Source organism: Phyllopteryx taeniolatus, chromosome 1, assembly GCF_024500385.1.
Source record: "Phyllopteryx taeniolatus isolate TA_2022b chromosome 1, UOR_Ptae_1.2, whole genome shotgun sequence".
NCBI lineage: Eukaryota > Metazoa > Chordata > Actinopteri > Syngnathiformes > Syngnathidae > Phyllopteryx > Phyllopteryx taeniolatus.
Genome location: NC_084502.1, coordinates 12017291 through 12045174, shown reverse-complemented (window position 1 = coordinate 12045174; position 27884 = coordinate 12017291). Strand labels below are relative to the sequence as shown.

The 27884-nt window shown below is 46.0% G+C and overlaps 1 protein-coding gene across 8 annotated transcripts; it reads right to left on the bottom strand.

The window, feature by feature from the left end:
- Positions 1-391: 391 nt before the first annotated feature.
- Positions 392-27884, bottom strand: LOC133477289 (rho GTPase-activating protein 4-like). Of its 8 annotated transcripts, none has more exons than XM_061771900.1 (23): positions 27717-27884; positions 25465-25554; positions 24972-25143; positions 24395-24557; positions 19206-19268; positions 19002-19127; positions 16578-16706; positions 16242-16463; positions 16067-16168; positions 15776-15889; positions 14119-14286; positions 11949-12033; positions 11845-11872; positions 11015-11177; positions 10307-10367; positions 10151-10228; positions 9801-9929; positions 9331-9436; positions 8209-8451; positions 5896-5945; positions 5169-5403; positions 3984-4026; positions 392-598 (listed from the first exon to the last, which is right to left on the bottom strand). In XM_061771900.1, exons 2-23 carry the CDS (start codon positions 25529-25531, stop codon positions 491-493), a joined length of 2655 nt encoding a protein of 884 aa, XP_061627884.1. In that variant the 5' UTR covers positions 25532-25554; positions 27717-27884; the 3' UTR covers positions 392-490. The 8 variants fall into 8 exon arrangements, with proteins under 8 accessions (XP_061627884.1, XP_061627894.1, XP_061627911.1 ...); XM_061771910.1 differs by having other exon boundaries at positions 5169-5400; XM_061771927.1 differs by having other exon boundaries at positions 11015-11117.

Here is a 27884-nt window from a genome sequence, read left to right as displayed (position 1 = left end):
CCAAAAATGTCCACTTGAAGATTCAATTGTCTGCAGGTGAGAGTGGGAATGCTTGTTTACTTTTTGTGCCCTGCGATTGGCTGGTGACCAGTTCTCATCAAAGTCAGCTGGGACGGGCGCCAGCGCCCCCCAGAGGAGGAGAAGCGGTGCCGAGAATGAACGGACGAATCGTGAACGATGCAAAACCGGAATTGCTGAAATGTAGAATGTGAGACTGGAAGGCGGAATGGTTGGAATTGGCCTCAAAATGTGGGAGGACGAGGTCGACGTCAAATATTGCTGAAATTTGGGGATTTTAGAGTGAAACGTGCGGGATTCACGGAAAGTGGAAAAGCGTTCCATGGGACGTTTTTGGGGATCAGAATAACATTCAATACGTATTGCTTACAAGTCATTTTTTAAAGCTTTAATATGACATTTTTGCAACTTCAATTTTTTGGTATAATCGCATGCCCTCATTCCAGTGGCGTTTCCCCCCAGTTCTCCTTCCTCACGCCCTCCTCTCTTTCGGGCCGCCTGGAGAGGAAGAGGAGGGCTCTAGCAGCGCGTGCTTGGAGACGAGCTCTTTGAAGACCGAGTCCATCTGGCGACACACCTCCTGGAACAAGAGACGATCTGCTGTTAAGTGCACTCGATTCAGCGGAAGGACGCTTTAGGATGGAATATTTTCCGCTTGCGAGAGGACAGTACATTGAGAAATATCTGCACTCTGTCGCCTCGCCAGGACAATCGCAATCTTACACCCGGTTCTTTTTATCTGCGCCATTTCGCTATGATCGCCACACGTCCGAGCCCGAGGAGGCCAGTTTTGACCCGTTTTTCATCACCATTTTCAGGGTGGAGGGAGAATGCTACAGAAGGAAGAGGATCACATAGGAAAAGGGAAAACGTTCCGCGCTTGCTTTGTGACGGCTCCGCGTGTTCCCCAGCGCTGGCCTTGCAATTGTTTGTATCTACTCCCGCTTGAATGAAATTGTCAGCTGGCCTCGAGACGCCTCCACTCATTGAGCAGCTGTTAGAATCAAAGAGCCCGGCCAAGCAAGTGGGAGATTTGTTACTTCCAAAGATATTCAAAGTCACACATGAAATCAGAGGAAATTCTACTGGTGGTAAAATTAAAGTTTGGGGGGGGGGAATACAATTACTGGCGTATTGGCCGGACGGTACGGCGAGTGACCGTTTACCACGTCTGCCTCACAGTTTTGAGGTCCCGGGTTCAAATCCGGCCTTCCTGCGTCCATACGTGCCAACGAGAGTGCAAACGGTCATTTGTCGATATGTGCCCCGCAATTGGCTGGCGACCAGTTCCGGGTGCGCCACTTGCCCTAGCCGCCACTTGCCCAAAGTCAGCTGGCGTTGGTGCCAGCATGCCCGAAAGCCACCCATCGGGAGGACGAGCGGTTCAGAGAACAGATGGAATATCGCTCATATTTAGGCTCGTGACAGAAATAGATTAAGGTAGACGTCACTTCGGCATAACTTCAACAGAAACTTCAGAAAAGAGAATAAAGCAAATGGCCTGTAACAAAATTACTTCATTGCAAAGTCATTAAGTGTCATGGTAAATATTGTATACGTTGTAACAAGGAAAAAAAATATATTCAGTGGTTTAAGACAAATTAAACTTGGTGTTAACCTGACGGAAGTAAAAGTAAAACCTTTCATTGGGATCAAATTGAAATTTTAGTTTGGAAGTAAAACCATCCATTTTCCGTACCACTTCTCCTCACGCGGGTCCCAGCTGACTCTGGGCGAGAGGCGGGGTCCACCCGTAACTGGTTCATTGACTTTTCTGTTGTGCCGATTAACGGCACAGACGAACTCTCTGACGCGGAAATGGAAAGCGTGCTGTCCTGTACTGCTAGACTGAAACTCGACTTCAAACAACTTTAAAGATGACCCAAGTCATTTACGTTTTGTGGTTCTAAATTAAATATGTTTGAAGCTCCCTGTGGCGTTTCACATTTCTAAGACTTTTTTGGGCCTCTTTGTTTCAACTTTAAACCTGATGATGGAGGTTTGCTTCCCATTCTGTCCCTTTAGAACCGGCTACTACGCCTTGAGATCTCTGTAGAGCTACAGCACTTATGACAGACTCAAATTATCCTCCACAGGTTCTGCTGGATTCATTTAGATTTATGTTGAAGGGACGAGGGAAAACTACACCTTTGGGGATATACAGTGCTGCTTGAAAGCTTGAGAACCCTCCTGACATGGTCATTCTTTTTCTAAAAAAAAAAACATGAAACTAACCTAGTTAAACCAACATCCAAATCCCAATTTGGAAAGCATACCTTCCAAATAGTTGACACACACATACGAGATATTTTCATTATTTAATCCAGTAATTTCTTTGTTTTGTTTTTCTCCCCCCACAAAATGCTTTGGTTAATTTCCATTGCAACTTCAACTCCTTAAATGATGGCAAGAGATTCTGGTCAAAAATGTCTTAATATGCCTGGAAATTCATGGCTCTTAAGATACAACAGAGTTGTCCAGGTCCAGAAGTGGACAAGCAGCCCCTGACCTTCACATTTCCACCACCACGCTTGATCGTTGGGAGGAGGTTCTTTTCTTCATATGCAGTGCTGGCACTTCTCCAAACATGGTGGTTTTGATTGCGACCAAATAATTGTACTTTTTGACTCGTCTATCCAGCAAAAGGACTTCGGCTTGTCAGAGTACGATCTGGCAAAGATGAAGAGGGCAGATTTGTTCTTTTTTGAGAGCAGTTGCTTCCTTCTAGAAACGCTCCCGTGAATGTCATGGTTATTAAACTTTCATCTAATAGTAGACACGTGCACATTTATCTGAGATGCTCCCAGAGAGATCTGCAACTCTCTCGAGGTCATGTCTGGGTCAGCCTTTGCCTATTTTTATTTAGATTCTGGCGTTTCCGGGTGATAGTTTTGATGGACATCCAATTACGCTGTCATGTTGAAGACAGTCCATTTGTCACCGATTTGGCTTCTAGTGGCTGGATGGACCTGGACTCGTTGGAGAATGGTCTGACAGCCCTCCCCAGATGGATGGGCTGTCAATCCCCTCTATCTCCTGTGCTCTTAGTTTTGTTGATTTGTATGGGACCACAGTTGCTTTGGTTGCTGTCATCTCGCTATTCATTTGTGCAGGCCAAAACCTTTCCCTAGGATGTCTTATTTCATTGGTCAGCTTTGCAGGTCCAGCTGACTATTTCATTGGTCTGCTTTAATTGCTGGATTCAACCAATTCAGCTGGGAGTTCACATACTTTTGCACATGTACAACGATAAGCTTTTGTAGAGGGAAAAAAACATTGTTGGATTAAATAATGAAAATCTCTCCGTGTGCATGTCTACTATTTGGAAGAATGTTCAGCAAGGTTAGTTTAAAGGTGCCCTATTTTACCAAACCAACTTTTTCTAATCTTTGGGATGTAATATTGCCTCTATGGTGGTGGTGAATTCAAATGGTCCCCACCTTCCTGAGTTGCAGATGTCTTTCTGCCGAGAGGCCTGAAATCAGCTCATTGGAATTTCTCCATCTTATCGACGTCACTAGCGAAGATCTCCGCCTACCTCTCTGCTCCCGAGCCAGCGCTGACAAAATAAACACGTGCTCTCACAAGTGGGTCTTCCCCACGGAGGCAACCAATCGGAGAAAGGGGGCGATCTAAACCAAATATGGACAAAGCGTATCCAGAAGTGAGTCTGTCAGAGGGGCCTTTTCTGGACACTGATGACAAAACCAGTGTTTTTTTTAAATGAAATTGACACTTTAATGGTAAAGTTAGAGAGTCACTCTGTGGAGGTGGAAATAGACAAAATATGGGATATATATTTTGGTTTTTTTTACAAAAAGAGTGACCATGTCAGGAGGGTTTATAAACTTTCAAGCAGTACTGTATCTGGTGGTTTCAGGTGAGGTCAGCGTTCTGTATCCCACCCACTGATTGTTTCCAAACTTTGACAATTGGTCTACTCAAAAGGGGAGACGAACACAAACCTTGTCGACTTTGACGACATCCTCAGGGGAGACGTGCATCTGTCTGGAGGAGGAAAATACGTCAGTTGGGAGTGTGACACTAATCCGGTGCTCCATGAATCCACGGGTGTCAAACTCAAGGTCTGGGAGCCAGATCCCGCCCGCCACATGATTTTATGTTGCACAATAAAGTCTATAAAGTTTGGCTACTTCATGTTTTTCATTAAATAGAATTGCTCTGTTATTTTCAGACTTTAAATGGTTCCTGAACCATTTATTTTCACCAAATCTTTTTTCGATTGGAAAATAGTTGTATACAAAGATTTTCTATTACTTTTGCTTTTCAAATCAATTTGTAATATACAGCACACACTATTGCTCAAAGGTTTGGGGTCTCTTAGAACTGTTTTTTGTTGTTTGCCCAGAGAGGGGCCAGGTGACATTGACCGAATCTGAGGGTGTTGCTGTATGGATTCTGCACCGACCAACTGGGACAAGATCTGAAGTGAACCACTTCCCCGGAGGAGTTTCTGTGGAGATTTCTGCTCTGACCGACGAGGTCAGGTCAGGTCCTGAGGAGGAACCATTTTCCCGAAGGAGTCTGTGGCGCCTCATCTCCTTAAATTGACTCCTATTTGCCATCTTAATGAACATTGTACAGCTGTAGACCATGTGCTAAATGTTGCCCACTCGACGTCCATTGCAGCCTGGTCATCCTAGAAAGGGGATCCCTCTAGGCCCCATCTGCGGTCCCTTCTCAAGCTGTCTTATTTCTCCCCAAATGGTTTTTGGAGTTATTTTCTTGCCCGATTGGGGGGGCGTTAGATTAGGGGATGTCGTCAATCTTTGCCAGCTGTGGCCCTGTGAAGCCCTTTGAGACGCTTTTGTAATTAAGGGCAAAACAAACTTGACAAGGACTTTAAAACAATGTTTTTCAATAAAGTTAATCCCAAATATAGCCCAGACATTGTTACTATGTTTTTGTTTTATTGCTTTTTTCTTTTTTAAAGGACATAAGTGACCCTAAACTTTTGAATGGTAGTGTACTGTATATAATCCGAATGCAGGGTCAATCACGTACCGTATGTAATAACATGACGAGGTATGCATCTGGTTTTCACAGTCAGGACTACAAACTAGGATGTGGCCAGTCCTGAAAATGAGTTTGACAGTGCAGCTTGAATCCATCGAGCGTCGGGCACTCACTCTCTACGGGCAAAACCGGGAGAGTGGATCCTCCTCGGTCGGCCATGGGGCCCGGTGGGAATCTGGAGGGCAGCCTTTGCCCCGCACAAGAGGACGCTGCCTCCGGCCGGTCCCGACGCGGTCCTGCGATGGTCCGCCGGTCCGCTCTTGGCGGCTTTAGAAACCTCGGTCGGTTTCTGCTGGGCTCCCGTGGCCGAGTTACTGCGATTGACCGGGTGTCCCGCTTCCACCTCTGCTGCACATCAGATTAATTTGTTCATTTGGCGCCTCACGACTTTTATTGAGCCAGAACAAAATAAACATCACCAGTGCAGTGTTCCCCCACATATTTGCCATTCATGACTTGCAGATGTTATGAACGCAAAGTGATTATCATTACCATTCTAAACGGTACCTTCTGCCATCGAGGAGAAGTTAATTGTACTGCCTGCCTTCCTGTCTGTCACTGTACGTCACTGGCAGAGTTAGATGAACAAAGACTATTTGTAGTCAATTATTTTTGTCAAACAGAAATTGAAAAAAATGTGAAATTGGAGCTTGTTTCAGTGCAAGTGGGTTTTTTTGTGTAGGAGAGGTCAATGTTATTTTTGGCCCAATATGGCAAATCATAATTTCCCGCGACGGAGCTGATTAGCTCTCACGGCACACGAATCTGCTTGAGAATCACTGGGTTCATTTTTTTCATACATCTTGTAGAAGGAAAAAAACAAAAATTGCACGAGCTCACCAACTTTGCAGACGTCTGCCTCGCCGTCCCCTTCCTCCGCATTTGGCTCACTGTGAAGAAAGAAGCCAGCATCAGGAGGAAGTAAGAGAGAAGACATTTGCTTCCACTTGGATCGATGCTGTGCAAAATGCAATTGGGTTCCGTTGCCGATTGTCAAACGGGAGATTCTAAGCTCAGAAGTTGAGGGGTGCTGAGCTCCCGGCCAGGCCAGACAAAAGTCTCCGTTTTGTACATTTTAGCACAATCTCACACCCACATTTAGGAAAGAAAAGCACAACTCTTCTTGGGAAAGTCTGACTAACAGTGACGTCAGAAGTAATCTAATGCCTTTTTGTATAGGAGTAGTCAGATTACAGTTACTTTGATATCTGCCAATAGTTCCTTTTTATGAGATCCATAGCCGAGCTGGAAATCCAGGCGCTACTTCGAGTTTCTCGAAAGAGGACAATGCTATGGTTGGTTGTAGACTCTGCGCACGCACGGTTGCCGTCACGGACCCCCACGCAATCGGCAGGGTTGCTACGGTGCGTCTGTCTGTCTGTCTCTCTATCCATCTATCACTTAAAGAGACTTTAAAGAAGTGTACTGAGAATGGTGTGCTTGTTTATATTTGGGTGGCTCGTTGGCATGTCAAGTGCGCACTAGGTCGCTCATTTAATGTGGCTTCAACTACTCTCATGTTGAAGTTATTTGTTCATCATTCTGTAACTTGTGTCGACTCGCATTTGAACCTTTTTTTTAACTGAAGATAAATGTCTGTTTCGAAATTTTCCAAACTCTGCAGAAAAAATAAACATAAATGGATGCCTTGATGTCTGTGTGTCACCGTGTCAGCTTTGCAGGTCCAGCTGACTGAAAACTGTTCGTGTTGATTTGAAGCCAAACACTATGAAATGTTGTATTGAACAATAAGCAGTTGAGTTGCCAAGACTAAAGTTGAAACAATCATTCTCTATGCTTCATCTATGAGCAAGAGTACAAAGTTGGGAGTATTTTATGATTTTTTTTTTTTTTTACACCTAAAGTGTAGACCAAAATTCAAGTTTCCAGTTTCTCCGTCCGTCCCTTAGACACGCCCCCTGGGTATTTAACCTTTGACTCCCGTCTCGTCTCGCTTCCCCGCTCTTCTTCGTGGCGAGCATCTCTCCAGCGGCAGAATGTACAAAATTATAGTGCCTACTAATTTGGGGGTAAAATACAAGCTTCAAACAAGTTCCAACTTTGTACTCACCCAACACGCAGTAACCTCGCCACGCTCATTTTTCGCCCAGCAACGCACGAGGTCCTATTTCCCTTTTTGTACGCCTATTTTTCTTTCATTTACTATTAGTTTTTTTTGTGTGTGTTTTTATCCCTCTGCATTGTTTCCCTGTAGTTTCCCCCTTTAGATATAATTACATTTTCTATAAAATTCCACAACCTATATAGTTTATAGTTTTTTTGTTTGAGTCACAACAATAAGCCGCTGTCATCTAAAACTCGTATTTCGTCCGTGTAGCAGCCCTCTAGATGAGACTGATCAAGGTTTTCCATCACTTTTCCTAAAGTTTTACACAAAGAGAGACGTGGTGACTCTTTACGAGACAAAGACAGGTTGATAGATTATAATGTTAAACATAAATCGAACTAAACCGGAAGTAACGCAGACATTCAGCTGTGGCGCAGTCTTTGTCCAAAATTACTGTTTTTATCCAAAACCAATATATTCTACAAAGGTAACTGTGGCAACAACGGTGACTAAACCGTCAAATCTGGTGGAGGTTGTTTGAATGTTGAGCCACTGCAAAAGAGGAATGGAATCATCAAAACGCATTTTGATACAAAAGCACATTTTTTTCCATCTGGTGTAAACCAGCACCCTGGAGCGGTCCATTTCCCAGACAGCTTCTCCTCACACGGGTCGCGGGCGTGCTGGTGCCCATCCCAGCTATCTTGGGGCGAGAGGCGGGGTTACACCATCAACTGGTCCCCAGCCAATCGCAGGGCACATAGAAACAACCATTGGCACTCACATTCACACCTATGGGCAATTCAATTCAATCAATCAACCTAGCACGCATGTTTTTGGGATGTCGGAGGGAACCCACGCAGGCGCGGGGAGAACATGCAAACGGCGCACAGGCGAGGCCAGGGATTGAAATCGCACCCTCAGACCTGTGAGGCAGATGTGCTAACCGGTCGTCCACCAGCCTCCTATAGCGAGTAACAAAAATGGAAACAGCAAAAAGTGGCGGCATAAAAAGAAGAAACATTTTGTGGGCGCAGAACAACTTCAGCATCGACATAAACGGGAAATATCGTTTTTCCTCTCACCAGTCATCTTGTTCTGCCGTCATGCACTTCTCGTACACGGGACCTCGCAACTCGCTCTGACCGGGGAAGACGCTCTCGTGCCGGACGATCAAGCTCTCGATCAGGGCGTTGATCTGCGGCTGCAAGGCGACTGCGTCCCGCCCGTCCCGCCGCTCGTCCCCGCTCCCTCGGACCAGGCTGGGACCGAAGCACACGGCCAGGTTGTACGGCTGCATCATGTTCTCGTCGCTGTACTGGGACACGCTGGCGACGGCGAGCAAATAGCAACGCTTGTTTTACCACGTCAGGCTACAACCGTGGAAGCTTCTCTCAACTAGTTATTCCATATGGAATAAAAGACAGCCAGAAATACACAGAGGAAAACGGACAGACCGAACGAGAGACGCGGGCGCACACAGTGAGAGAATGAGGCGGAGAAAGGCACGAAAAGTCAACGTGAGGAACACGCAGATGGAAAGAGAAAAATAAAACCCAAAAGACAGAAAGAGATGAAGAGAAGACAAAGATTGAAAGAGAGAAAGAATAAGGCGGGAGAGAGAGAGAGAGAGAGCGAGCAAGAGAGAGAGAGAGAGAGAGAGAGACTCGTTTTCATACGTGCCCGACCGCTAGCTACTCGTTTTGCTGGATTGGCAGATGAACGCGACGGCAACATTGCAGATGAGAAAATGCCACATCATATCACATGAACTTTCCCGACAAAAATGGACGTTTCCAGGTGAAAAGAGACTTCCGGCCGGCCGCCGCCGAGCCGTACGGGTACAGATCGCGGGCGTCGGGTGGAAAGCGCGAGCCATTGACGTTGCATCATCTCATCCGAGAGGAAGCCTTTTTAAACACTATAGTTTCCATATTTTGAAAAAATGTGGGGACTTTGACCACATTTGCGCATCGCCAGCGAATTATTGTCTGCAATCATTACCTATATTTGTGATGTCATGAGGACCTGTGGATAAAAAAGCGACGCGTGGACAGCAGAAACAGAACAGACTGCCTCGGAAATATCGGGCAGCGTGCGGCGGGGAGGCGACGACTGCTTTTTTAGCCAGTTGTCCAGTTCAGTCGCTTTCGGCCGCACTGCTCGGTATGCAGCGGGCATAAAGGATGAGAAAAGGTTTCACTTACTGATGGAGAAAAGCGAAGAGGTATCTCATGACGACAATTAGCGGCTCGGGGAAGGACCGGATGACACTTTTCAGTTGATCGGCCCTCTCGCCATCCTTTTTTATGTCTGACGGGGAAAAATGCTCGTCAACAACAACGACCGGAGAATGCAATTGGGGAAGAAATTCAAGAGGAAAAGATAGAAAATCTGGAATTGTGGGAAATGTTGGAATTTTAGGGCCTTCCAAAATAGCCACCAAAATGTCTTGAATGCGGTGCATATGTTGAAGTTGGAATGATTTGAAATCGGTTGAGAAATGTCGAAGGAGTCCAATGGTGAAATTAGGATAAGAGAATATTGATGCAGGATGTCGTACGTGTGAACCGGTGAATTCCCACAAAATAATTGTGCATTTTCAAAGTGCATCTATTCAACAAATCAAGGTGGAAAAAAATACAAATACAAGACCGAAGAATAAGAGGACACTCACGGGCGTAGTCCAGCAGCTGACTGAGACTCTCTGCAGGGAAAAGGGGATTCTTCAAATCTCGAAAATACATCTTGAGCACGCCTGCAACAGAATCCAGGTCGGATTCGTGCTCGGCCAGAGGGTCTCCTCCTAAAGGGGGAGCCGAAACAACAACGCTGGGTCTTACCTGCTCTGTCCATACGTGCACAGATGGCAAAGGTACTCGCACTGCGTGTCAAGTCATTCCATTTCTTAAGTGAAGGTTACAAAAGATTTTGAAATGTCCAAATAAATGTTTACAAGAAGGATTTGAAGGCCATATCTTGCAGCTGGGCCAAATGCTCACGGACCGGTCACAGCAGGAGGCCTACCTCGCTCAAATGCATCCCTCAATTTGTTGACTTCCACCTGAGAGCCCGACACCCTGAAAATGCCTTCGTGGTGGAGGCCTGCGTGCGGGACAGAGCCACAACTAGAATTCACGCCGAAAGACGAACACCCGCGTCACCGCGTCGGGCCCGGCTCACCGTTGAGATTGATGAAGCGGATGCAACTTTCCACCACAGCTGGAATCTGACGGCCTGACGCCTGCGCCACATACGGACAAATGCTAAATTAGGCACAAAGTACACACAGCGGACACTAGAATATTCTCAGTTCCACAGATTTTTTTTTTTTAGGAAAAAAGCATGCATATTTGCAGTTTTGTAAACTAGCAAAAGCAAAAAGTCTGAAAATTATGATTTGATTTTAATGTCTACAGTAGTTATGATCATTTTTCTCTTTGAGACAACTAACGAACTGTTAGTTGGCTAGAAGCACAGCCAAAAAAAGAAAGAGTAATTGCCCGCTCCACCCAAACTTGCGCTCGGTTGTTGCGTGTCGGCGGACGTTCCGCCATATTGAACTTCTACTGACCAGTATGAGAGCGATAACACCAAATTTAACGCCATTTACACTGAGACCTTGTCAAACCTAGGAGCCTCATGACACAAGGAGGGAAATTGTGCATTTCGTCTCAATTTGGATAGTTTCATTGAGAGGTGTACTCACTTTTGTTGCCTGCAGTTCAGAGATTAGGGGCTGTGTGTGGAGTTACTTTGAGCAGATGGTAAATTTACGCTGTTCCACAAGCCGGTTTCTTTACCATGTAGCAAAAATGTCATTTCCCGTGAAAACATCCTCAGGAATTTACAACCCACTTTTGTGAGATACTGTATTAGTTCTTTAATTACCTGCATGAAGGACAGCATGTCACCGCTGAAAAGTTTGGGGTTGTGCAATAAACCCTCGCCGCTGGAGGGAGTTTTTGGAACACGTGCAGACTTTCCATTGCGACTATTGAGAGAGAGAGGAAAATGAAGGCTTTGGTCATCCATCACCGCCAACGCCAGTGATCTGCGCGACAACAGCATACTGTAAACTTCCTTCCCTGAGCTCTGATTTTTTTCTGGCGTCTTTCAGCTGCGAATGATGCAAACAGCTTGCTGATGCCAATGCCAAATATTTGCCATTTGCATTGCTTTTTTAAATGATGATGAAAATTTGAGGAAACTCGATATTCATCATTCTAAAAGGTTATTTTAACATAATCTAGAGTCGTCTTTCTTAAACGTTTACCACGGTCAACACTCTGACAGATTTGACGCAACATTTCTCCCCACGCGCACTCTCAAAAAAAAAAAAAAAAACTATTCATTTTTGCCACTTTGTGTCATTTCCAGCTTGAAGATGCCCATTGTGTCCATTGTGTGCAACTTCAGCAAGCCTGTCGCTGGCATTTTGCTTTATAAGTTATCCTTAAGCTAGCGGACTTTTGTTAGCCAAATATACAGCGTTTAGTTCTTGTTTGTTCCGTGTGTCTTGAATTGGAGTGACAAACAGCTTGAAGCAAGCACGCGTAGCTTCTAATAGGAGAACTGTGTAGAACAGGTGGTAAGGAATATAAAAAGTCTGTTTTAATGTGTACGCACACAGTATATATCTATATAATGGTCTGTACTGTGGCTGTTCACCCATCGCAGGTGGGCGTGCGATAAACGGAGGTTGACTGTACAGCCCTTACCTTGCCAGATTTCTATTTGATGCTTGTCCTAGGATGGCGAATAAAAAGAAATTTAGTGCGAGTACAGTTTATCGTTAAAACAGCCCATGATGCATTTGCGCAACCTTTTTCCACGGCCACTTTCAGCAGGTCATGTTTGGCTTGTAGCTTGGACTCCAAAGAGGTGCCGACCAGGAACTCTTTGACTCTCTAAAAGACAAAGCGGCGTTTTTTAATTAGTGTGCGCATCTGTGTATGAGGCGCACGCGTCGGACATGCTCACAGACGTATTTTCAAAAAGAGGCAAATGACACACATATAACAATTGTCTAATTGTGTGAAAGCTGAAGCGCCTTCACATGGCACTCTGCACCAAGAAAAAAAAGTGCCTTCTACAAGGTTCATTTTGTCAACTGAATGGAACCATTTCACCGCCAAAAATATTCTGGGGCCTCATGTACACAGACAAACACGGCGTACACTCAAATCCAGAAAACGTCGTACGCTCAAAACTATCCAGATGTAGGAATCTGCGCGTACGCAGGAATCCAAGCACATTTCCTTCGTACATCCCGATCAACGTAGAATTGAGTGCACGTGCCGGAGTAGCCGAACCCTCCCTGTCCACATTTAAATATGTAAATCATATTTCAATGAATCCCGCACCTGCGATCCCAATCTCTGCATGATCAGAAAAAAAGGAAATGAGCAAGGTAATGAAGGAAAAAAAAAATATTTTCTCCGAATGTGAAGTTGCTAAAGGAAGTGGCGGCGCGCAAGAAAATCGTCTTTGGCACGCTGACCTCCGGCGTTAACAACAAGCGAATGGGACAACGTGTGTGCGGCGAGGTCAGAACAGCGCACACACGCTGAGGTAAAAAGGACGTGGTCAGACATGAAGGTGGACGTGAAGCGGAGGACCGCTGGGCAGCAGAAATGATCGCCTTGCTCAAATAATGGGTCGCCTCACACATATCAGTGGTTCATTGAAGCCGCTGATTAACAAACGAATTCTGAGTCCTGGCCTCTTTTGCATGAATTGTTCATCAGTGCCAAATGTTCACGCGTCCCCGATGTGCAGATTTATGATAAGAGTTTCCCAGAATCGCCTCGAAGTGTCGCCAAAGCACCGACAGCTGCAGAAACGTGCGTCCGCCAGGCATGCAGTTGGCGTGAGGCACTGCACATTTCACTCTCGACGCATCTGAACTTTGCCGTGAAAAAGAACGCACGCCACGTTTTTGTGCGTACGCACCTGTTGTACATGAGGCCCTTGGGCTTAATGTTTTCCACTTGGCCAACAATTGACATGAAGATTCAATTATTATTTTGATCTATTCAATTATTGAAACAATTCCATCTTGACAATGTTCAGCTGATTCACGCAATCTTGGGAACTATTTTCCCATATTCCCTGTCATCCCTCTCTCTCTCTCAGTCTACCTGCCGGGATCGCGCGCGCCATGTGTTCAAGCTCCTCCGGTTAAGCCCCGCAAACTGGCACTTGTGCGCACACACAAATTGTTTCCCCGCTGACCGGTCTCTTTGCCCTTCCCCACGTGTTGGCGTCCAAGAGTGCGCACTCTGCGCCCACACGTCCAGGTTGCACCTCCGCCTTCTGCCTCAGTTTGCCTTGTGTATTTTCTGTTAAGTTATTGCTTAAAACCCTCTAAGAGGGGCTAAATGGTATTTAAGCACCACGTGGTCAGTCAGTGAGGTTGGCTTGGCCTAGTAGCATCATGGTTGAGTAGCTGCCCATGTAAGTTTTACTAAAGCAGCACTGTAAATATTCGGTTCAAACTTTGTCTTGCACTGTAAATATTTTTGCCATCCCTTTCATCTGCCTTGGGAATAGTCATCTTTTTTCTCATTCCAAAACTGAACCTGTGACATTGACCAATTCAAAACTTTTCAGCCCATTCACACATCTTCACAACTAGTTTTCGCATCCCCCAAATTCCCACATCTTCCATGATTAATTCCCAAAATATATTAAGAAATTTTAAACAAACAATGTTCCACGATCATAAAAATTGTTTTCACGTTGAACCTTTTATTCCATTTGAATCAATTCCCCAGTATTTCCATTCAGTGTCAGCTCTTTAGTGACACACACAATTTCATTCTCTAGTTTATTTATCATTGTTGCTACTGCGTTGAGAGTGGGAGAGGAAGGTGTACAACTTGTATTCAATTGAAAATAAGAAGAAGAGGAAACATCAAAACCCTTGCCTCTCTCCTTACGGCACACAGGATGTCATTGCGGTCTATCACTTACAAAAAAAAAAAACTCACAGTGAGGTAGAGGTTCTCCATTTCTTGCTGGTTAGCTCTGCGGCGAGCCACGTTGGGCCGGGGTAGCGGGGTCTCAGCGCCGTCTTCCTGGCTGTCGTTCGGCTCAGAGTCCATGTCGGCCAATGTTTCAAGGAAAGAAGACAAGGCTGCTGACATGCTCCTGTTCGCCTGCAGCAGATGGACGAAAGCCGCATTTAGATACGTGGGGTCCAATTTCACAGACTGAAAGGTTTAAAGGCGAGTAGTGAGACCGGCGGCCATGCTGTATGTTTGGAGATGGTAACTATGAGCAGGACTCTCTTTGGGAGTCGCCAGAATGGACAGGATAAAGAATGTGTTCGTCAGATGGACAGAACAGACTGAAACAAAACTAGTAGACTTATTGGGACAAAGCTAGTAGAGAACAGAACTAGGAGGAAAAAGGCTAGCGAAGGAGAATGGGAATGAGCCCGTGGAAGACGGAACCAGTAGAGGACTAAACTCTGCAAGGGAAAAGGCTAGCAAAGGAGACTGGGAACGAGCCCGTGGAAGACTGAGCTAGTAGAGGACTGCACTCGGCGAGGGAAAAGGCTAGCGAAGGAGACTGGGAACGAGCAAGGAGAGGACTGAAATCTGAGGGGGAAGGCTAGCAAAGGAGACTGGGAACGAGCCTGTGGAAGACTGAGCTAGTAGAGGCCTGTGTCATTTCACATTATTACACACAACTTAATTTCTGATTTGTTCTACTGTCTTTGTATGGGTTACTTGGGTTGTTCCCAACATCTGGTGTCAATGGCACCTTTGGAAATATATTTTGTGAGAAAAATGATGACGTGTTAAATATTCATTTCAGCCACTGTACGTTCTCTAACCACTGCGGTGTTACAGTTAATGTAGAGACATGCGTTTCCGGGTTCCGCCTGAACCATTCAAATAATGTACATTTTAAAATAAATGTTTTACAACAAGATTTAACTAAATTTATAATATACTGTACCCGTGGATAAAAAGGAACCCTGCGGCAAAAAAGACACAGGCGGTCTACGTACGTACGTTTGTAGCTCTCACCGCCGTTCAAAAAAAGTGACCATCTTTTGAAATTCTGCATCACTACCGCGTCCTGATTCTTTAGCGACCCGCTTTTTCCAAATATTACTCTCTTTTTATGGTTTAATAAATGTGATAACGTACAACATTCGGTTTGTGCAGCATCAAACACGCACCCACATATCCAATGACTCAATGTGCGGCACATTGGTTACATTTAGTGAAATGAATCTGTCCCTTTGAGAGCAACCATTATGCTGATGTGGCCCTTGGTGAAAATCAGTTGGACACCATAACATTCGAGGAGGAAAAAGCTGGTTATAGGACACAAGGAAGAAGCAAGCAGAAGATCAAGTTAGATGTGGACAAAACTAGTAGAGGACAGAGCTAGTAAAGGACACTGGAAACAAGCTGGTAGAAGAAAAAACTAGAAGACAACACCACGATAAAGCTAGTAGATGATAAACTTGGTGTTGCACAAAACTAGTAGAGGGTGAACTTAGTAGGAAAAAGCTAGTATAGCACAGGAGAGGAAATAAGTGAGACCAGCCCTGTTGTACGGTTTGGAGACATTAGCAATGAGCAGAAGATGGAAAACAAGTAGGATGGTGATATTCTCTTTGGGAGTCACCAGGATCAGGGACGAGCTCATCAGAGGAAGAGCGCAGACTTGAAAGGTTGGAGAGGCCGGGTTGAGGTGGTTGGTTTGGACGTGTGCAGAGGAGGGACAGTGGATGCATTCTATCTGGAGAAGGATGTTGGAAAAAGGAGAGGCAAAGACGAAGACCAAAGAGGACATTTGGTTAGGGAAGACTTGCACAAAATAGGACTGTTGGGGACGGGGGAGATATGAAGGAGGGTTGGGCCCAAAGGGAAAGACGACGACGCCCGCCTGGAGCGGCCAGACAGCGCGACGCAGTACCTCCTGCGTTTCCTCCGCCACTGCTCTCAGCCTGGTCTGGATCTGTTTGAATCTGGTCTCCAGCTCACACCGCATCTTGCTCTCTGCGCTAATCTCAGAAAGCTACAAAGCCAAACAAATGATGAAGAAGAAATCAGGAAGAACCCAGAGACCAGGCAAAAGGCGGGACACCCACCTGGTCTCCATCGTGAGGCTGGTAGGGGAAGCCAAGGGGCAAACAAAAGGCGACGCGGTGGTCCTGCAGGAGGCAGTCTCGGTCCTGGCCCTGGTCCAGCCCGGACACAGAGTCCTGGAGAAGCTGCAGGCCAAAGCTCAAGTTCTGCTGGACCTGGCGCCGACCGGACAGATAGGCTCGCATCGCTCGGCCCAGAGACAGGTGGTAGCCCACATCCGCACACTGGGGGGAGGCGGCGACACGTCAAACATATGCTTCCGGCATGCCGCCTTTTGCACAACAACAACAAACAAAACCACCGGCACATTGTCACAGACGTTGACAGTGCAGACTCACATCCATGAGGGTGGAGATGTCTCGGAGGTAGTACTTCTTCATGGAAGCGTTGGCAGCAGCCAAGTTGAGCAGATAATCATTTCTGGCCTTGCTGCACTTCAAGTAAATATCTTGAACCTTTCCTTGCCGCTACAAGCACAACAAACAAACAAATCACTTTCATGCACTTGTCGACCTCCAGGTACAGTCAACCCCTCTTCATGGCGGCCAACGCATTCCAGACTTACATGTGAGATAAAGAGCACAGCCAAACTTTTCACGTATACAATGGAACCCTGTATACACCTATTTGCAGATTGATTTTTCATTTTAGTTTCTTTTGAGGTTGGGGGGGGGACCAATACCGAAAACACATAGGTGGTTTATCCCCACTTATTCAAGAATTCTTTAGGTCCCTCTCAATGTGATTATGATGGCCAACAATTATCTGTGGATGTTTGATAATCACATCTAAACTGGTCCCTATCCCCGCAAATAGCGGCGGTCTGCTGTATACTTTTACCCTTGCCACCCGGTGAGGACATGCAATAACTAAGCAAGAGAACAAGATGAGAGGACAGAAAAGGCAAGCACAGGACGTTTGAAAATGACCAAGGCGGTGTTACTGTTGAGCAGTGCGGTGGGATTCTTTTTTGAGTGTCTAAACACCTGTAAGAACCTGTGCATTGATATGTTACTCTAACCTTGGTCTCAGCACAAGTAATTAAAGTCTATAGTGTGTATATCGAACTTATTACTGAATGAACACCATATCACATGCATGTTAGTCAACTGGCGTACGGAGTTGCTGAGCCGGCACATCGAGGAAGGGTGAATCAATTCAAGTCAAAGTGTTGCGGCGATGTACTTGTTATTTGAACATTTTCAAGACTGATCTAAAGGACTTCATATAAAAGTTTCTAAAATTCTAACTTTTTAGTTGACAGACATTTTATATCTTTCCTGGAAAATATCAGTAGGCTAACTTTAGCGGTCAGATAATTGTAACATATCAAAAGGAGAACAAAGTGGTTTAATTTACATAAGGGGGGCACATGACTATGTTTGCGTGGGCCCCCAAATGACGAGCTCGTTACGCCTCGCTTCGAGCCAGCCCATGACAATGCGAGAATTCGATTTGCTGGACACGTTAAACGTACATCGCAGTGATAAATGCGCGCGCTTGAATTCGGCGGCATCGGGTCTCGTCTTCCCCGATGTGCCGCTCCCCGCGGCCCGCAAAGCCCGTGAGCCTGACTGCTTATAGCCAGCATGGTCTGGATGGCAAATGGAAGCATTTAAAGAAGCGTGGCGGGGGGAATAAACCATTAACACGGTTCACACACAGCAGAATGAGTGCGCTCATTTTAATCAGGAAGACCTTTTGAGTTTTGACGCAGGCAATTTTGATTCACCAGCGTGGCGAATGTAGGCAATATTCTCTTCGCCACATCATGTTTCAAGTAGCTGTTGGCCAGGTGGCGAACGGGCCGCGCGACCTCTGGTATATAGCTGTGCAATTTATATATATAACATTTATATTTATAAACATTGCCTGCTTCATTTGTGTTGTTTTCATTTCACTCACTATAAGAGTCGTGCAAAGGTTTTAATCACGTTATGAAGCTAGCAAAGTTCATATCTCTCGATCTATCTAGCTTAAACCGTGTTTATAACATAAATATGAAAATGTGCAAAGTTAAAAAGCCCAGATTCCTTTAAAGAGGATTGTATAAGAAAACAAAGTGTCATTAAAATAAAGTGCAATGATGCTCTGTTTGGGACTATGATTTTATAAAGGTAAATTGGTTTGTTTTGCGGTGAATAATCATTAACAATACTTTTATATGGTGGCGGTATACTTAAGCAATCGTTTTTAAACGTATGTCAATCATATGGTTGTGGTAATGCTCAAAATGAAGTGGGAAGGGTTAGGAGCCCTCACGAGAACAACCGTTTTTTTTCGTTTAAATCGACCCGTTTTGTCTGCCACTGCTTGTCGCGGACAAACGTCTTGTTCACGGTGACGTGTTTTGCAAATAAGTCTTGAGTCGCTGTCAATGTTTACTTCATACGAAACTGGTATGCTGTGGTCATGCTGTATCTCCTCAAAAAATGGTGGGACCAAATCACGTGCTGGTGCGACCGCCAATGCTACTAGTGTAGAGCCCTGAATACTCACAGGTATACTGTATCTGCTCTGTGGGGACAACAACTATTACTTGACGACTATAGGGGACCTTGTCGGCCTCCTCTTAATTACACTGCATTTCTTGTGGTAGAGCTCAGTGCTGCCTGGAATCTTGGAGCACAATATGGTACTACACTGAAGTCGCACAATTCTCATTTGGGACCTGTATAAACTGTAAAAAACAATGGCTTGAAAATCTGCGTGGCTGCGAAAGACGATCAACGAGGGTTGAGTGGAGGTTGGGAGGAGTTTACCTTCTCAATGAGCCTCTCCAGTTTCTTGGCGTGTTGCTTCTGCTTTTCCTCCTGTTTCTCAGCCTCCTTTAACTTGGCGTCTGCGCACAGGTAGTCGGCGTGGTAGTGGGAATACGTTCGCCACGCCTGCACCAGAGAGACACGGGTGTCGTCGTGCTCCTCGCCGGGCTCAGCAAATACGAAGCGTTTCGGTTTCTCACGTACGGTCTGAAGCGCCGCGGTCACCTTGAGCAGGCCGTCCTGAAGCTGCGTGCAGATGTCTTTACTCTGGAAGCCAAGCACATACGCACGCCACAGCAGTTACTCCATATCCAACTACTGCACTGAATTCTCCAGGAACTAGTATGCCCTTTGTCCTCACTCGTAAAACAATTTAGCGCACTTTTTTCCCACTACTAGTGCCACATTTGGCCAATTAGTACATAATCAAACCTTCCTAGTAAACTACTGTGCTGCAGTAGCAACACCACCAGGGGCCTGTGTCACGCACTAGTAGCCTCCTCAGGGTTATGGAATAAATGTTCAAATGGCTGGGAACAACGTTTTGCAGCCAACCCCAACGCAGCAGACGTCCAGCGCGTCACCACATACTGCAGAACGGTCGGGCGTGAGGCGGGCTGCACCCAAACAACAGACTGGTCCCCAGAGGTATTTATGTTATGCATTTATGTTAAGAAGAATCAATACTTTTAGTCTGTGACAATGATTGACATGCCGCTCGCTACTTTTATTTATCCATCATTGCGTACGCGCTCAATGTTTTAGACTTCATCTTGGATTTTGGCATTGGGCGCCGTTGCGCGGCATTTGACTCCAAGGCAGTCACATGATGGCACACGAAGCCTTCATGAGCCAATCAAAATGCCTCATTTTTGGGACCAAAACAGCCACACGTGTTTACTTTCCAGACTGAAAACAACAACTTTTAGTCTTGCCTGGCCAAACGTTGACATTTCATCCCACTTCTAACTTGAGAAAACACCTTGCGGTAAGTAGCAGATGTTTCTATTGCTGTTTTGGCAGTGGCTATGGCAACATCAGCCCGAACAAGATGGCGCCTACCAGTGTGGTCGCCTCGGTAACGCGCTCTCTAGTATTGTTTTTGTGTTTTTCGTCCGTCTTTGGAGACCTTACACGACTCACTTACACAAGGGGAGACCTGCTAACCATCAAGGAGGCTACTCCGGACTTTCTGGCACCAACTTTCGCAAATCCACTCAGTTTCCCCCCCCTTCTGTTAAAGACCAGTAAAGACTTCGGACGTTCCGCGGCCATGTGCTTCACGGAGACCTGGCTTTGCGACGCTGTACCCGATGGCGGCGTTATGCTTCCCGGTTTCCACATTCATCGAGCGGACGGCGACATGGAATCATCGGGGGAAACAAAGGGCGGCGGGATATGCCTCTATAATCAACGAAAAATGGTGTACGGACGCCACGGTGCTCAGCACACACTGCAGCCCGCATTTGGAGTCGCTATTTTTAAACTGTAAACCATTCTACTCGCCATGTGAGTTCGCATTATTCATCCTGACTGCAGCCTACATCCCGCCTCAAGCTAACACGAACGCCGCACTGCTAACGCTCGCCAAGTCAACGAAAATTGAAAAAAAACACCCGGACTCACCCCTCATTATTCTCTGGGACTTTAACAAAGCTAAACTCAACCACGAACTCCCTAAATACAAGCAGCACATCGACTGTCCTACCAGGGAAAAATAATACTTTAGACCACTGCTACACTACGGTAAAAAACGCATACCGTGCTATTCCTCGTGCAGCCCTGGGCTCGTCTGATCACTGCTTAATTCACTTAATACCGACGTACAGGCAAGAACTTAAATGCGCGAAACCTACAGTGAAAACAGTGAAAAAGTGGACAAATGAAGCCAAGATGGAACTTCAAAGCTGTTTAGACTGCACAGACTGGAGTGTTTTTGAAAATTCAGCTGGCAGCCTGGATGAATATACGGACACTGTCACATCCTATATCAGTTTCTGTGAAGAGGTTTGTGTACCAACAAAATCTTTTCCCACATTCAACAACAACAAGCCGTGGTTCACTGCTAAACTTAAGCAGCTTCGCCAAGCTAAGGAGGACGCATATCAGAGCGGGGACAGGGCCCTGTATAATCGAGCTAGAAACCAGCTGACTAAAGAAATTAACATTGCAAAAAGAAATTATGCAGCAAAGTTCGGGAAAAACAGTTTAGCGCAAACGACTCTAAATCAGTCTGGCATGCATTCCAATCGCTGACTAATTACAAGCGACGATCCCCCCAAGCTGAGAACAATAGCACACTAGCCAACGACTTGAATACCTTCTACTGCAGATTTGAAAAGGACAGTTTCACACCCCACCCGCGACCACAATCACACCTCTGACTTCTGCATTAACCATTCATGAACAGGATGTGAGACGCATCTTCAAACAACAAAAGATTAACAAAGCGGCAGGCTGTCCCCATGTGTCCCCATCCTGCCTCAAAGTCTGCGTGGACCAGCTCGCTCCAATCTTCACTCAGATCTTCAATAGATCTCTGAAACTGTGCGAAGTTCCATCCTGTTTCAAACGCTCCACCATCATTCCAGTCCCCAAGAAACCTGCAATCTCGGGTCTGAATGACTACAGGCCTGTCGCTTTGACATCTGTGGTCATGAAGTCCTTTGAACGTCTCGTGCTGGACCACCTCAAGAGTGTCACAGGTCCCCTGCTGGACCCCCTGCAGTTTGCCTACCAAGCGAACAGGTCTGCGGATGATGCAGTCAACATGGGACTGCACTTCATCCTAGAACACCTCGACAGTGCAGGGACCTACGCGAGGATCCTGTTCGTGGACTTCAGCTCAGCGTTCAACACCATCATCCCTGAACTCCTTTCATCCAAGCTTCTCCAGCTCAGCGCCTCACCTGCCATCTGCCAGTAGATTTACAGCTTTCTGACGGGCAGGACACAGCAGGTCAGGCTGGGGGAGGCCACCTCATCCACACGCAGCATCAGCACTGGGGCGCCCCAAGGTTGTGTCCTCTCGCCGCTGCTCTTCTCTCTCTACACGAACGACTGCACCTCAGTGAACCCGACTGTCAAACTCCTGAAGTTTGCAGATGACACCACTGTCATCGGCCTCATCAAGGACGGTGACGAGTCTGCATATCGACAGGAAGCGGAGCGGCTGGAGCTATGGTGCGGCCGACACAACCTGGAGCTGAACACGCTCAAGACTGTAGAGATGATCGTGGACTTCAGGAGGCATCCTTCGCCACAGCTGCCCCTCACGTTGTCCAGCCGCCTTGTGTCAACCGTCGAGACCTTCAAGTTCCTGGGAATTACAATCTCTCAGGACCTGAAGTGGGCGACTAACATCAACTCCGTCCTCAAAAAGGCCCAGCAGAGGATGTACTTCCTGCGGCTTCTGAGAAAGCACGGCCTGCCACCGGAGCTGCTGAGACAGTTCTACACAGCGGTAGTCGAATCAGTCCTGTGTTCTTCCATCACAGTCTGGTTTGGTGCTGCTACAAAAAAGGACAAACTCCGACTGCAACGGACAATCAAAACTGCTGAAAGGATTGTCGGTACCCCCCTACCCACCATTGAGGACTTGCACGCTGCCAGAACTAAGACAAGGGCGTGCAAAATCCTCTCGGACCCTCCGCACCCCGGTCACCAGCTCTTCCAGCTCCTTCCCTCAGGTAGGCGCTACAGATCAATGCAAACTAGAACTAGTAGACATTCCAACAGCTTCTTCCCTCTTGCAATCATCTTCTTAAACACCTAACCTATAATTCCATTACAACAAGCTGGCAATTTTTTTGACTTGAGTTCGTTGTCACATTTCTGTGGGGCCAATTATGTATTACTCGTACACTCACTGTAGTTGTCTCGCCATGCTGCACTATTTGCATATACTGGCCACTCATGCCAGAGTAGCATCTGCTCCATTGCACACTGTTTGAGGAGTATCTGTAACATTTGCACAACCAACATTGTCCCAGATTATCGCACTACTCGTCACTTTAAACCGCATACACTCCTTGAAGTCTCAGCCCCCCTTGCACAATGGTCATTGCACCGGTCTATTGCAATATTAGTCATTCGAACTGCTCTAAGTGCTAGAGGACTCTGCATCTTTTTGCACAATTGTTTTTTATCAATGTCTCTGTCTCCAAAGTGTTCTGTAAATTGACTGTCTGTTGTACTAGAGCGGCTCCAACTACCGGAGACAAATTCCTTGTGTGTTTTGGACATACTTGGCAAATAAAGATGATTCTGATTCTGATTTTATGGTCATAAGTCACTGTAAAATACGCTTCTTGTTCACGTGCCATGCTGCCCTCGCTCTGGCACACAATCAGTAAGTTATTTGACATTCATGCGCCAATTTTTAAAAACAAATACATAAATTTTTTATTTTTTTATTTATTTATTTATTTTTTATAAAGTTTCCAGTTCCACAGTTTTTTCACTGAGTACTTTCTTACTCAAGTAAATATTTGGACTAGTTTTTACTTGAGTCATATTATTCAAAAGTAACAGTACTCTTACTCGAGACCGGTCGCCAGCCAACGTGGAATCGTGAACCGTCGATGCCAGCGCAACGAGTTTTGTTTTCATTGCGCTGCCTGGATGTTGAAATATCATGAAACTAATAATTCGCTGACAACATCACAGGCAGCGTCAGGCCGGGGGGTTAACGCACCCGAAAATAAAATGAATGTTTAAAAGAATGCTTCTCCACAGTGTAAAGCATGTATTTCTAAATGCAAAGAAGGGGAAGCAAAACGATCCCCTCCGTGGCACCCACAAACTGACAGCTTGTATGTGATGTTGCCAGTCACCATTATTTCCACGTTTTGTGCATGCATTGCTTGAACGTTTTTTGTTTTATGTCAGGCACCTTGTTGGGCAGCTACGGGGTCCGCCTTAGTGGCAATTATTATCATCTTTTTTTCATTTACACAGTCATTATTCCATGATTATTTTCTGCTGCAGAAATGAAAAACAATACGTTGAGTGAGTTTTTGACAGAAGGGGGCTCGGGAAAATGCATCATTTCCGCTACGTCATGTTTGGCGGGAAAAGACTCAAACACTGAAGAACAGGGCAAGATGTGAGTGGGAGTGCGGCTGACAGGCTTAACCAGCATTGTGTCATCTGGAATAGTGGCTTGCATGAAAATGTATGCATTTATTTTACACACAAAAAGTTCCATATTGCCAGTTTAACATAAAAGGAAACTAGCACGCTCGGAAACAAAGCCAAAATGATTGCAATAAGGTTCCCTTGTTTGGGGGGAGTTTGACGGCTTTATTTTGACTTTGCTGTTGCAGTATTCCAAATCAATCTAATCTGTGACGCCGCTTGCCTGAACTGTTTTTCGAGCATTCCACACTCACCTTCTTGGCCAGTCTTTGGGTGTACTCCAGGCAACGGTAGAGCGGCTGGATGAGGAAAGCGGAGCAGTCGTCACTCAGCTGGTTGTGGTCTTTACTCTCCTGGCGCGTGTGCGACAGCAGCGCCAACCACATCTGGGCCACAGAGTGACCGCTCGCCTCCTTCCTGTTCGCAAAAGGACGGACAGAGTACATATTTTGGATGATTATCTTTGGGTCCACTATCCATAAACTGATGTACGGTAGCATTGCTGTTCTCTATTGTCGAAACCAGGAATACGCCGCCTGCGTATCGATTTTGCCGATGAAAAAGGGGCGTTCCAAAAGCAATTGGTTAGTTACCAAAATGGATTGATATGACTGGAAATTAATGTTAGTTTCATTTTCTTCAGCAAAAAAAAATAGATAAAGTCCACTTTTTAGTGAAGTATGGCCCATTAAGACCCCATCACTCTGCTGTGGGCTCCTGTCTTCCTGTGTGGAGTAGGCTTGCTCAAGATCCTCCCACATTTCAAAAATACCGAAGCCTCTTAAATTCTCCATGGGTGAGAATGTGACAAAAGGGGCGCGGACGAGCTACCTCTTAATCCTGTTTGTGAACCTTTCAGCCAGTTTTTCCAGGGATCGCGAGTACTCGCTCTCGATCTCGCTTCGCCGTCGCAGGTAGTCGGCAAAGTCGTGCAGATGTTGGCTCTTCTGCTCCAGCTGCACGTCCATCACTTTCAGTTGCTCCACCAGCTGACAGCGAACCTCTAACGAGGCACAAGAAGAACCAAACGATATTGCATGTCAAAACATCAAAATAATTCCATCCGCAAATAAAAATAGCAAAACAATGGGCGTTCTTTTCCCGTGCTCTTCCAGTAGAGCTCGGCGCTGCCTGGCATGTTGTGGAACAACACTGAAGGCGCCAAGCTCTATCTACATTTGTATACATTTGATAACGCTCATCAAAAACCATCATGGAAAAATGTGCAGTATACCAAGCGTGTGAACGACGAAGCGCGATTTTTGGACGGGGGTCGCTGCACTGCCGAGACCAACACGAAAAAGGAAGGTTTTGGGGGTTTTACCCTTAATTTGTGTGTCGTAGTCCAGCACGCCGACCTTGTCCTTCCTGAACTTCACGTGGGAAGCCATACTTGCCCCAAGCGGGTCGACGTCTGTGGAACAAATGGAGGATTTCAAACTTTGCCCAGTTGGAAAACAGACCATTGGGCCAGCTCATAAGCAGATGACATTCAAAAAGAATAATAATAAAAAGTATGTAAAAGACGTGAAACTTCATTTTACTGTTAAAATCATTCACTCCGATTTTTTCATAAAATTATAATTAACAATTGGATCCAATTAAAACATTTTAAAAATGTGTGAAATTGCTTATTTTTACTATTTTTTATAATAAATTACTCCTTTTTATGGCGTACACAAAACTAATGAAGACATTGTAGAGAACCGATTTTATCTATGACATTAACAAGAAATCTTCCAGGATGTTTTTTCCTTTTGAACAGAAGACGGCAGGTTGTCATCATCCTGTACGGTCCGAACAGGCGGACGTAATATGAAAAGGTCTGGAGAGCTCACGAGCGCTGCTGTCCGAAACCACATTAGTGTCACCTGAGAGATCAAGTGCGCCGCGGGAAACGATCCAATTTCACATTGTCGCTCCCGAAATTAGTCATTATTTTCTGCGATTTATGTATCTTTGCCAGTGATGTTTCGTGACAGGCAGAACACTTCAAGGCTACGGTACAGCAAAGGCACACAAACACTCTATAACTACATACAAAAAAGGCAATATCATAATAATCTTGGGCATATGATTCTTGAGGAAAAACGAGTTATATTAACAATATTCCATGGTGACTTCTTTCTTAGTTACTGCAAGTGTGTATGTCATTGCGTGCAACACACTGCCCCCTCAGGTCAAGATGTGCACAGCAGGAACAGCGACTAAAAGTCTCTGTATGCCCCGGAAGTATTGCTGCACGTGGAGAAAACAAAATGCTGTTCCCACTGTATACTGACTGTCAAAAAAGAAATCACGAAATTGTTATTTTGCTCTTTAAAAAGTATAAGAGGTTATTTTTCATGGTTTTGGTTTCAGGATTTTCCAATACAATATTTATTTCAGGCGGCCGACTGGTTAGAGTGTCTGCCTCACAGTTCTGAGGACCGGGGTTCAATCCCCGGCCCCGCCTGTGTGGAGTTTGCATGTACTCCCCGTGCCTACGTGGGTTTTCTCCGGGTACTCCGGTGCCCTGCGATTGGCTGGCAACCAGTTCAGGGTGTGCCCCACCTCCTCCAGGCTCCAGCACGCCCGCAACCCTAGTGAGGAGAAGCGGCTCAGAAGATGGATGGATATTCAGGGCGGCAAATCCGTGGCTTTTCTCCGGGCACTCCGGTTTCCTCCCACATCCCAAAAACAGGCGTGTTAGATTGATTGATGACTCTAAATTGCCCGTAGGTGTGAATGTGAGTGCGAACGGTTGTTTGTTTGTATGTGCCCTGTGATTGGCTGGCGACCGGTTCAGGGTGTACCCCGCCTCCTGCCCGATGATAGCTGGGATAGGCACCAGCACGCCAGCGACCCCAGTGAGGATAAGCGGCTCAGAAAATGGATGGATGGATAGATATTTATTCCATTCAATTATTTTTAAAGTTAATGTAACCCATTGGTAAATAACGAATGGGTCAGTTTTTCCTCATCCCTACTGTTGCTGCTTATTGTTCCCTGTTTGAGTAATATCGCTCAATCGAGGCTTTTCAAACATTCCGTACTACAAAACAAGTCAAGTATGTATGATTATTGCCGATATCGGTATCGGCCAAAACTCAAGGCTGCCGTATCGGATCGGGGGACATGATAAACAGAACGGGCCGGAAGCAGTCCACGGGACGCCTTTTGCCCACCGCTGTCGCTTGCAGATGGTCTCCAAAAGCACGGCGGCACTCCGAGAACATCCACGCCGTCACTGGATGTTCAAAGACGCGAGCTCAGCCATACGAAGGAAGATTTTTGTGTGTTGAAAAGGGGAAGAGTTCCGCTTTCTTGCCTGACCAACACGCACACTTCCCCATTTTGAAAACTCACACCGCTCTTCAACATTCTCTTCTGCTTAAATGCAACGACTTTCAGTCAAATAAAGCAGCCTGCTGTAAAGAAGTGCAACACGCATGCACGATGACAATAACACCTGAAACCAACAAGCAAACACGCGCGACTGCCTCGCCGGCAAAATAAGCGAGTTCCACAGTGAAACGCCGGAGATCAACATGTACAATCAGGCCAGATACTTTTCAAATGGGGTGTGCGTCCTACCTGATGAGGAGCAGGCCCGACTCGTGTCGTGTCGTGAGAGTGCGGCGGCCCGCTTAACGTTCGCCTCGCCCTCACATCCGACGTGGGTGGAGTGGAACTCGTCTGACTCACACGCTCGCTCTGCTTTCTCTTTCGTCGTACTTACACGTGGGACGCTCCCTTGGAGAG